The following is a 12,570-nucleotide window of genomic DNA, read 5'->3' as shown; positions in this document are numbered from 1 at the left end:
TAGGAAGTAACCCTGTTAGTTTAATCTCATTATATGTACAAGTAAGTTCACTGCAATATGCTCTTTAGCAATAGTAAAACATTGCCAACAACCTGAAAGCCCATCAATGTTTGAACATTTATTACACATCATATATTAGAATACCACACAGTCATTAAAAAGAATGAGGTATTTCTGTACATACCGATACAGAAAGATCTTATAAGACACAGGTAGCAAAAAAAAAAGCAAGGTACAGTCTGATTCCATTAATGTAAAAACTTTTTAAGTATATATTTGCTGGCAAATAACGTTTTTCCTGAAAGAATATACAAGACACTTAAAGCTGGTTACCTTTGCAGAGAGGTATTAGGAACAGGAGGGAAGGGGGCAAGTTTTAATCTCATGCCTTTCTGTACCATCTGGGTTTTTTTTTTGCCATGTGCATATATTATCTTTTTTTCCTTTTAAAAGAATACTTGATTAGTAGGTTATTTTGAGATATTCCTATGTAGATTTGAATACTAGTAGTGCTATCTTTCAAAATACCGCAGATAAATGCCAAACTTTGCGAACCAGAACTTCCTCTTGGACTTCCATTAAACTCTAGATTTGTCCCCTGATGCTTTCATCATGATTTCCTGTTAAGTATAAATTGCCATTTTGCAATGGCAGTTTGGCTATATAACACATTTGTGCTGGAATGATTAGACATTGCTACTCAAAGACCAATATTCGTATACTCCAAAGGGCATTTGATAATTCATAAATATAAATATAAATGAGATTACACATTCTATTTCAACTCTAAAAAACATAAAATTGCAATAAGACTTTACATGTACAACGAAAAGTAAAGTATCCACTGAATTTAGTAAAACAGCATCACATTGGAAAAAATACAATCATTAAAATTAGACCTTACATTTTTCTGGGGACAGAGAAACAGAAGAAAATGAGATTAAAAGTAAAACGAACAAACAAACAAACAAAACAAAACAAAAAAAAACCACTACCAAAAACAGGGTAAGACAATCATTTATTTATTGGACAGGGCAAGGTCATTTAAAGAGAGGAAACATATCCAAAAGAACGTGTTTAGCTGGGTGTTACAGGCATCGATGCTCGCAACAAACAACACTACTCAATACATCATGGAAACAGGCCACGTACAACCAGGGGGATGCTGTCATGCCACTCAAAGCTAAGCCACAATGCTTAGAAAACAATCGTTAGGGAGTTACAGAGCGTCACAGTCTCTAATTCACCAATCTGCATTTTCTGCAGCTGGTCCACTAGGCCATAGCATTTGGCTGGTTCCCCGGTCATTAAGTCTTCCTATATTCTACAGAGCCTTCAACAGTACACACTTCTGAATGTCACTGAAATCACAGTCAACTGCAGGCTTAACTAGCTCGCATGACTACATTTTTGGCTACCTTAGTACTGCCTCATAGTAGTATAAATAGAATTCTGAACTTAATCCATTTAGCACTGTTATGAAGTACCCAAATCACCCAAATCCTATGGTACCTGCTTTTAAAAGACAGCATAAATTCACTGGAGGAAATTAAAGAAAAAATTGGGGAAGCTCACCTGACCAGAGGTATACAAGCTCCTAGCAAAATTAGACACAACTGAAGACTGCTATGTCAATTATTTGCCACGTTATTTGGCGTCCTATTTAGCAGGACTTTCCTGACTGAGCTATCCATATCAATATCCATTCTACAGACTAGACAAAAATATTATTAAGTAGTAACATATCATGAATGCTTGGTTCTGAGAAAAAACTATTCAGCATAAGACGGACTGAGAAACCTGTTAGATATGTGACCCTCCCTCCTTACAGCTACTGATTTTTACAAACCACTTCCTTTTACAGCAATCAGTTCTCAAGAGGAGAAGTTCTCACTCCACATAGAACAAAACCATATTTGGGAGGCCAGTCATGAAAGCCCAGATACTGCAGGAATCCATTCATATTAAATGACCAGAATAGACACATCTACAGAGACAGAAAGTAGATTAGTGGCTGGGAGGCATTGGGGGAAAAAGACAGGTAACCGCTAAAGGGCACAGGGTTTCTTTCTGGGCTGATGGCAATGTTCTCAAATTCACTGTGATCACAGTTGCACAACTTCATGAATATATTACACCACTGAATTGTACCTTTTAAATGGGTGAATGGTAAGGTACGTGAATTATATCTCAGTAAAGTTATTATTAAAACATATTGGGAAAGGAAGACAGGCCCCCAAAGAGAAGAAAATAAGACGCTCTTGCGAATCAAGTCATACCTGAGGAAACGGTACACAGGCCTGATGTAAGGAGCTTGTTTCTCATACACTGTTCTGATTTAAATACAACCACTTTAACCCCTGACTTCACATTTTAAACTCATTTATAAATTATTTTAGGTTTTCAACAGATTTCTAACTTTGTTCTCCTTAGAGAGCAGAGTCAGTGTTCCACAGACAGGTTGGGTTGGCAAAACAAAATTAAACAATGAATTAAAACCCAATGACAAAACAACCTTGTACTTCAGGCTGTGTTACCAGGCAGAAGAGAAGAGCTGAGGTTCATTACTAATGGAAAAAAATGCCTTCAAGGATAAGGACATCTCATGACTCTTGCCTAAAGCACATTTCCTTTTCAAATCTGCATACAGTTATTCCCTTTATACCTATACAATTCAACAAAAGCAATGTTTCCATACCTGCATGATTCGACAAAAGCAATGTTTTCTACGAAGAAATGTAGAAATGTTAAGCTTCCTACAGATCAAAGAGCTAGCTAAATTCCCCTAAAACTGAAATTACTGTTTCTAAAAAAATTCTGTACCCTCATCCTCACCTTCAGCAACATACAATGAAGATGGAAAGCAAATCAGAAGCTATGAAACAATCTCTTCAATGACCTTAATTTTTTTAAAGACATGAGTTCCAAATATTTAGAACATATTTGGCCCAATTCCATTGAAGTCTACCTTTAACGAGGTTTCCTTTATTTTTACTAATTCACTAGTTTAGTATGCAATAAAATAACAGAGATTTTGAATAAGTTAAACTGGCTAATGACAAGTAATCAGTTTTCCTCAGTGATTACTATTAATTAATAGTAATTAATTCATTGATGGTCTTTTTGGTCTATCTTCAACTATTCTTACACTACATAATCAATTCGGGACATTTTTTACCAATAAAGGAAGAAAACACAAGTAGCTTTACAGCAAGCTGAGTTTGTTAAGTATATTTGTTATGACAAAGGATTTCTGACACAAAAACTGCTCACTGCACACAGAACCCCAGAGAAGTGATGAAACAAGACTGATGTTAGGAGGTATATGGGAGTGGGGTAGGGTGAGAAGTAATGGATAAATTAAAAACTGGCAAGTATCTGCTGAAGCAGAACCACTTTTTAGGGGGCATAAGAAAAACTGATAAGTCACCATTTTGGTCTCTTTAGAGAAGTCCATTTGTTGAACTTATGGACTTCATAAGTCCATAAGTTCTTAAGAAGAACTTAAGACCATTTTACTATCATTCATGCTGCAAAATGCAGTAGTCACACTATCTCCAAAAGGATCCTAAAAACTGTAGTGCAATAGAAAAGAAATCTAAGAAAATAAATAATTACAAAACCATCATTTTTCAAAGAAATGTGTTCAAAACAGTGACTTTTACAAAACATGTGAATTTGTTTTAGATGAAAAAAGAATTCTCTCTATGAAAGATCAAAGACTCATTTCACAGATAACTTATATTGCATTAATGATTTGATTAACAGTGTATAAACAAGGGTCATAGACTTTTTTAATTAGGTCTGAAAGGTCAATATAAATACTGATGGGGGGGAGTGTTTTGTACCCCAAACTCCAATATTCCAGCTCTGTGTCCTGTCCTAATCTGTTATTATAATTTTTAAAAATCTTAACGACGCAGTGATTCAAGTTTTCGTAACTTCAATGATGTGTTAGAGGACAATGCATCTTGGTTTGAAGAATTTGTTGTATCCGAAGGCCGGAACAGTACTCGACCGCGATGATTAAATACATAAAATGATGGGTGATTCCTTAATGTGTCAAATGTCCTTAAAAGAAAAAAAGCATCAATTTTAGATAAACCTTTATAAAAAGCCTATTTGAAAATAAGCAGGCTTCTAATAAATTATGAATTTGCTATGGGTTATAGTTTTAACTAACTTTAAATCCATAAAATCAGACTATAATTGGTAAACATACTGTATCTCACTTTCTTCCTGTACAAGGAAAATAAGAAACCCGGAAATGCAACATAAAACCCTCAAATTTTTTAATTCAGGCATTCCTTCCAAGATGCCTATGAAAACACAAATAATTGCTCAACTTTAATCACCTCTATAAATCTAACACTAGCCCATGCCAAACAGTCCTTAAGAAAAACAGTACATAGATTATAACTTTGATTATTCTCACCTGGCCCTCACTATTCAAGCCATCTGATCATTGTACAGATCTGTCTTCCAAGAATCAGGTACAACGAAAACTTCCTTTTGGCCCTTCTGTACCTGCTGTTGTACAAACTCGTATTATTTTGCTACCACCTACTAAATTCACGTATTTTGCTACCACCTACTTAATGCCATTCTGTTTTACTTCTTTCTTTCTATGCCCCTTGCCTGTGATTCTTGATAGACTCTTTGTAAGAACTGTAGTGGGTAGTGATAGTGGAGTATCCTTTCAACTTTCCAGTGAGATATATGCAGTCTAAAAAAAGTTCACAAACACCTAAGTATATGGCTCTTGGTATTGGTTTGTTTTTAAATATTAATTTCCTGGAAGGAAAGAGAACTTTTGATAAAAACTCAAATCTCAAAGTCAGCCCACCTGAAAATCCAAGCATACCCCAACATAAAATGGGATGTGACTATTTAAAATGTAAATTAAAAAGTATAAGTAAAAAGGGGACGGATTTCCTCTAACACATAAATGTTTATTGTGAATTCTTCTAAGGAAATACTGTGTTAAAATTTCTAGGATCAAGACGGTGGGTAAAGTCCAGAGACGGAATTGAATAAAGCTAAAGGATGATTTTATGCAAGTCAGAAATACGGAAAAGAAAAGCAAGCAAAGTTCATGAAAATAGCTTAGAAGTAGTATAGGAGAAAAAAAGAAAGCAGAATAACAAATATACTTTAGTCCAAGGATAGAAAAGGGCCTAAGAGCAGAGTTTATGTCACAGACTAGGTTCAAGTGATAGAGAAAACAGAAAACCTCTTAATCGTCCAAAGATTAAGCTGGGTCAAGAGGATAAGAGGAGGAAAAGGGAAGGGAGGGAAGGGAGGGAGGAAGGAGAGGGGAAAGCAAGGCGGGTGGGGAAGAAGAAGGAAAAAATTCCTGAGGGAATATCTTCCTATATATCTATTTCCATCCACCTATCTATCCAACCAGCCAACAAGTAATTTTAAGCAACCATAACATAACATCTTATTCTAATGTCAATAATCTGTCATTCAACTTCCATTTTTCCCGTCACATCAAACACTGCCTCAATGTTTTTATCTCATTACTCAGACAAACTGCATAATCGAAATGTAAAAACAAAACCAACTTTTATGTACCATAAAAAACATAGATTTTAAATTATGTACATGAAGCAAAACCCCCATGAAATTAAATGCCTATGAAAAGGAAAAGACTTACTTATTTTTTAGTTCTGAAGTGGCATCCATGTCTTTAAACTCCCCTGCAATATGAACTATACCATAACAGGTAACTGCAAAGGCCAGAAGTGTCTGAAGAACTATCTGTGAGTACAAAGATTGAAATTACTAAACAACATACAAACATTATTATAAAAATTTACAATTTTCTCTCCATCTCTTTCTAGCCTCTTAACAGGTATTTCTTCTAGATCCTATCCAGGAGTCTCACTTTAAATGATTTGGACTCAAGACAAAACAGTATCTTCTATAAGTTCTGTGAATTGGCTGCAAAAATACTTCTGGGTTTTGCGCAAATAGCAAAAACAGGTACCAAGCCATTCAGAACTCAGTTATCAACAATTATCAGCTTCTAGGAGCAACCATGAATGTTTTAATGTATTATTGTTAAATATCACAGAGTATAAAAAGAACACCCCTTAGTCACCACCTAGCTTAAGAAATAGAACATTACCAGTACCTTTCAAGGCCCAGGTATCCCTCTCCAATTATACCCTTCACCCTCCCTCCCAGTTAACTATTGTCTCCAATTGTGTATTAATCAGTTCCTTGCTTTTATTTATAAATTTACCAGCTCTGTATGTACCTCTAAAACATACACTGCTTACTTTTTCCCATTTGAGCTTTTTTTTTTTGGTGAGATTCCTCCCTGTTGAAGTACATAGTTGTAGACCATTCATTTTCATTGTATTTCATTACACGAAAATCCCACAATTTATACATTCTACTGTTGATGGCTATATGGGCTGTTTCCTGTCTGTGACTTTTACAGCATCAGGATGGATATCTTTGTGTATGTCTCCTGGCACACGGGAGTGCAACCACTGGCGTAGAGTATACACAAATTCAACTTTATTAGGTAATACGAAACTGCTTTCCGAAAAGGTTCTGCAAGCAAAAACTTGCAATGTTTGATATTAACCAACATGGGATTACAGGCATCTTTTATGTTCTTGATTGTGATTTTCTGTATTTTTCAAAATTTCCCATTTGTAAACAGAAGGAAGTTATTTTAAACAGATAGAAATGAGTGTGTATGTGTGTGTGTGCGTGTGTGTGTGCACACATCTACCACAAAACAAAGGTGACGGGAGGATGAGTTAATATGAGTTAATAACCACATCTACCATGTCTTTAATTATGACAAAGTCAAAATGAACCACAAGCTATTACTCTTTCTAAACTAAAATCTAATGTCATCTGTTATACTGGTTTACATCCCCACTACCAGTGCACCAAGACCCATTTCATACAATGCAATCATAGGCACCATTAACAAGGATGTGGTAAATCTATGAGTTGTCATGAAAATATGTCGAGATAAAGTGTTAAGCAATAAAAAGCTAGTTATGAAAGTATACATATATACACATAACTTTTTAAAAAGAAACACTCTGTGTTTTGATTACATAAAACTATACATACACAAACAAAGATAATGTTGCTTATGCATAGAAGAAAACTAAACTACTTATATACTCCAAACTGTTGGGAGTAGAGGTAGAATTGTGAGCAATGGGGTCAGGTTTTTTTTTAATTGTATGGGGTCAGTTTTACTTTTGACACTTACTGGTTGATCCTATTACAAAGAACTTACTACTTTTGTTTTTTAAAATCCAATAAAGATGAAAAAAAGGGGGGGTGGAAATTCCCCAGCAGTCCAGTGGCTAGGACTCCATGCTTCCACTGCAGGGGGTACGGGTTCAATCCCTGGTCGGGGAACTAAGATCCCACAAGCCACATGGCACAGACAAAAAACAAAACAAAAATCCAATAAAGATAAAAAACTATGAGTGAAGTTCACATATTATTTCAGCTTTAAAAAAAAAGCACTTCCTTATTTTTCTTTAGTATTACCACCTATGTATCTGTCCCTAAACAATGTTTTGTTAGTTTTATTTGTTTTTAAACTTTATGTATAAAAGGAATTTTCTAAAAAAAAACATAAAGTCAAATAATCAACTTAAGTCCATCTCAGACTACAGACAGAGCAACTTCTAGAAAGACTATTATAAACTAAGTTCTAGGGAATTCCCTGGCTGTCCAGTGGTTAGGACTCCACACTTCCACTGCAGGGGGCACGGGTTTGACCCCTGGTCAGGGAACTAAGATCCTGCAAGCTGCGCAGCATGGCCAAAAAAATAAACTAAGTTCTAGAAACCAAACAGAAATCTTTTGTTTCCAAATCTTTGGGTTTTATAATGAGTGACAAAAAGTAGATAACAGATATGCTATTTTATGTCTGGAAAATTAAGAGAATAAAAAACCAAAAAATTTTAAAAATATATTTTAAGCTATGTGGCTGATTTTTCAAATATATATACATATATATTTTTATTGAAGTATAGTTGATTTACAATATTGTGTTAGTTTCAGGTATACAGCAAAGTGATTCGGTTATATATATTTTAATGGAATATAAATGACCAACTTACATCTATTGGCAGTGATTCATCTTCTTTTTCTGTTAATCGCATATAAGAACGATCTATAAACCAGAAGCATACCATTAAAGAAATTGTAGCCCATTTTTCTTAAAATGCAAGTAAATCTATATACCAAAGAAGCAACCGACATGTGCTACAAAAAGTAATGCTAATCCCGGATTCCTCAAAAACCTCTATCTTCTAAGGCAGTCAGTCTGATCTTGAACTATTTTATTCCCATCATGACCTGCTTTGTCACCTTATAAAACAGGAGAAGAGTGAAAAGTGAGCAAATATGAGGAAGACATACCTAAACATAATTTTTCTTTCATTACTACGGGAGAACTAGAATTCTCTGAAATTCTTTCACTAACTGGTCAAAGAAATCACAATTATTTAAAAATAAAGTCTATAGAAAATCTCAACTCTGAAATAGCACCACCATCACATAATATGGACAAAGTAATATTGTTACGGAAATGTTTTTCCTGAGACAATATGCGGGGGGGGGGTGTTGGAATAGGAGAAATTCCTGGACATCAATTGCTGCTTCTACGATTTAATTATAATTCTGCTACTGCCTTAGCCTCAGGAGGCAGCAAGGTATGAAGGAAAAGGATCAGGATTTGGAAGCTGAAAAGCCTAGATCACAATACCAGCTCTTCAATTTATCGTAATCTCATTCAATGTAAGACACCCTCGTGGATTGTAACATGTATCTCAATTTCAGAGTGTTAAAATGTAGGAGTGGGAGGTGGAATGTGCCTGAGAATCAAAAAAATACAGTATCTATCTTTTCACTGCCTAAATTTCTGCAACTGTAAATTGGGAACGAGGGTCAAATGAGACACAGGATAGGAGCTCTGCCATAACAAGGTCCGTCACGGCAAAGACCAGCATGCCACAGCACCCCAGCGTGCTACCTGCTGCCACAGCCTGACGGGACACAATTAACCTCCAAGGTAAATATGGGTCTCTTTCCAACATGAGGACTATAAAGAGGTCCCACTGCAGTGACAAATGCCACAAGGCATGCTCACTTCACATAAAAACACAAAATCCTAATTCTAGAGGAAACGTGCACAATCCCTACTTAATAACATGCTTAAAACCTAAAATTATTGTGAGTGAGCATGCATTGACTCTTAAAAGAGAACGTGTTTAGAGACATTTCTGAAGTTTTATCTCACAGGTTTCATCATAAGGACAGGCGTAAAAGAAAAATCAAACCAATAGCCAAATAGGTTTTGGCTAACGTCCTACTGTTCAATTCCCAGCTACCTTTCTTCTTTGCATGAAGCCTAATCTGACTCTAACTCTAGCTTTAGCAGGGCATTTCCTCATCTGTAAAATGAAGGGGTTGGACTTCAGTCATCTATCTCCTTGCTCTAGGACAGTAAGATTTTACAGCTGAAGTCTATTGTAGAAAATGACGCAGTACCACTGTATCCTAATCTCCTCTAGGGAAGCTATTCTAAAATGAATGTACGGGGCTTCCCTGGTGGCGCAGCGGTTGAGAGTCCGCCTGCCGATGCAGGCGACGCGGGTTCGTGCCCCAGTCCGGGAAGATCCCACGTGCCGCGGAGCGGCTGGGCCCGTGAGCCGTGGCCTCTGAGCCTTCGCGTCCGGAGCCTGTGCTCCGCGACGGGAGAGGCCACGACAGCGAGAGGCCCGCATACCACAAAAAAAAATAATAATAAAAATAAAATAAAATAAAATGAATGTACGGACACATCACCTGGGGATCTTATTAAAAAGCAGATTCGGATTCCATAGATCGGGGGGGGGGTCTTGAATTTCTGCATTCTGACCAGCTCCCAGATGATTTCCAAGATGCTGGGCTAAAGACCACACTTGATCAGCAAGACTATAGGTACCTTTTTTAACCCCTTCCCCCCACCCCCTGAAAAATGACTACTCCCATCTCCATGTATTTTACATACTTTTAGCATAGCATCTATATCACTTTATGGTGCTTGTTGCTTGATGCACTTGTTTCTCCACTTGACTTTGAACTCCCTCAGGATATCACTGCACCTTCTAGCACCTAAGCACAGCGCAATTTCAATCAATTACTCAAGACTGAATTTTACCAAGCAGTATAGCACACAGGCTCTAGAATCAAACTGCTTGTCTTTGAAGCCCAGCCCCACCATTTATCATCTCTGTAATTCTGCACAAGTTTCCTAGCAGTATGTCTCAATTTCTTCATCTTTCAAAGACAATAATAACAATAATATCTACCTCCCAGGGTTTTTGGTAGTACTGAATTACATAATACATGTAAAATGCTTAGTTCAGTGCCTGGCACATGGTAAGCACTTAATAAATGTTAGCTATTATTATTGTTGTCATTCAAGATTGGAGTTTTGGAGAAATTGTCACAGAAAGAGGAGCCTGAGGAAACATGACAACTAAATGTAATATGATACCCTGGATTGATTCCTGGAATAGAAAGAAGACACTAATGGGAAAATTGATGAAATCCAAATAAAAGCTAGACTTTACTTAATAGTAGTATACCAATGTCAGTTTCCTAGTTGTAACATTATAACATAGTAACGTAAGGTGTTATCAATGGGGGAACCTGAGGGAGGGGTATACAGTAACTCTCCGTACTATCTTCGCAACCTTTCTGTAAATCTAAAATTTCAAAATAAATTTTAAAAAAATAAAGCTGAATTTCTGCCAGACAAATGTTGTCATAATACCTGTATGTAAAAAGTAATTTTAATAATTGGATCATTTTAATTATATATAATAAATAGAACAAAAGGTTTTATCTTGAAAACAATTGGAGCTTTGAGGAATTCACATGTCATTTTCTACTTTATTCCTGAAGATGGAAAGTAATGTAGCAAATAAAGCAATAACGTTCAACTCTGAATTTCTTTCCTTCATTCAACAAATTTATTGAGTACCTAGTTGGGAACATTGTGCTGGGCACTGACATTACAGCAATGAACAAAATATAGATTGTCCCTGCCCTTATGGGCTCTATAGGTTAGGAAAGAGCTCAGCAAACTTTTCCTGTAAAGGGCCAGATAATAAATATTTTTGCCTTTGCAGGTCTTACTATCTCCATTGTAATTACTCAACTTTGCCCTTAGAAAGCAGCCAGACAATACCTAAACGAATGGGCGTGGCTGTGTGCCAATAAAACTTCACTGATGGACACTGAAACCTGGATTTTATATAATTGTCATGGATCATAAAATTATATTCTTTTGCTTTTTCCCCCCAACAAATTAAAAATCTAAAAAACATTCTTAGCTCACGGCAAAAACAGAAGGGAGATTGCATTTGGCCCACATGCCAGAGTTTGCTAACTCCTGCTCTCGGAGAGAAGGTAGACCTCAAAACAGATCAGCTGTCTCACTGCACTGCATCCTCTGCTGGACTCTAAGTTTCCTCTTGACAATACAATTGTATATGTGTGATAAAGCACTTTTGTTTTTTTTTCATTTAAACTTCCCAATCACTCTCTGACACAGAAAGTGCAAGAACTAAAATCCACCTCAATGAAGCCTCAGAGAAGGGACATGATGTGCCCAAGGTCACAGATTTAGCGGTAAAGCAAGTTTTTAAGAACCAGCCCCCCAGTCCGGTGCTCTTTGCCCCGCATCACAGTGCCTCCCTGAGGCAAATGGTCACTTAACTTGTCAGTCCGCCTGGACAGCCCAGGAGTGCCCAAGACGTTGTCCATCTAGTTGTCATGGGACCATGAGCATCCGAGGTCCTCGATCTGACACTCTGCCAGCCCCGCGCTGGATCTGACATCACTTGTCCCGGATTCCCGGATAGATTCCCTCTCTGCCCACCCTGCAGCCCACCGGTCCTGTACTGAGCCCTCTCCCCAACACCCCCTTCCAACCCTGCTGCAACCCCAGGTGCCCCACTCTTCTCAAACTCAGACTCCAAGCCTTCCATCGGGGAGCCCCGCACTGCTTCTCACAGTCACCCCAAACTCTAAGGTCTCTAATGACCATTCCCGGGACACGCGGTCCTACACTCCCTCTAGGTGCACCCACACGCCGCCCCCGGAGTCCCGCACGGAAGCGATCGCCGTCCCTCAGGCACTTACGCTGCGCAGCGGAAAAGGCCGCGTGGGCTAGGGCAAAGAGGCCGATGCCCACCAGCCCCTTCCACAGCGACGGCGCCATGACTCCGGAGGAGTAGCAGCCCAACAAAAGAAGCGAAGGGCGGCGAAGCTGTTCCTTCCTCCACCGGCGGGTGTCCGCGCAGCGCAGAGAGATGACGTCAGTGAACCCCTGGGCGCGAAGCGCCTGAGAGGTGGGAGAACCAAAGAGCCATGAGAAAGCGGAAACGGGGATGCCGGGAAGAAGGGGAAGCGACACGGAGAAAAGTCCCCGAGTACCGAGGGGCCGGGCCTGCGCCGCGCTGCCGCTTTGCGAAGGGCGGAGCTGAGCGGACGGCGTAAAAGAAGAGGCGCAAGCGGGTC

The 12,570-nt window shown here is 38.1% G+C and overlaps 1 protein-coding gene across 2 annotated transcripts; it reads right to left on the bottom strand.

The window, feature by feature from the left end:
• Positions 1–1,001: 1,001 nt before the first annotated feature.
• MMGT1 (membrane magnesium transporter 1) lies at positions 1,002–12,553 on the bottom strand. Of its 2 annotated transcripts, XM_067023779.1 has the most exons (5): positions 12,193–12,478; positions 8,118–8,170; positions 5,663–5,766; positions 4,436–4,530; positions 1,002–4,071 (listed from the first exon to the last, which is right to left on the bottom strand). In XM_067023779.1, exons 1-4 carry the CDS (start codon positions 12,269–12,271, stop codon positions 4,446–4,448), a joined length of 321 nt encoding a protein of 106 aa, XP_066879880.1. In that variant the 5' UTR covers positions 12,272–12,478; the 3' UTR covers positions 1,002–4,071; positions 4,436–4,445. The 2 variants fall into 2 exon arrangements, with proteins under 2 accessions (XP_066879880.1, XP_058907238.2); XM_059051255.2 differs by lacking the exon at positions 4,436–4,530 and having other exon boundaries at positions 12,193–12,553.
• Between the last annotated feature and the right edge of the window lie 17 nt (positions 12,554–12,570).

Source organism: Kogia breviceps, chromosome X, assembly GCF_026419965.1.
Source record: "Kogia breviceps isolate mKogBre1 chromosome X, mKogBre1 haplotype 1, whole genome shotgun sequence".
Lineage (NCBI taxonomy): Eukaryota > Metazoa > Chordata > Mammalia > Artiodactyla > Physeteridae > Kogia > Kogia breviceps.
The sequence above is the reverse complement of the archived record's forward strand: the minus strand, read 5'-3'. Positions and strand labels throughout refer to the sequence as shown.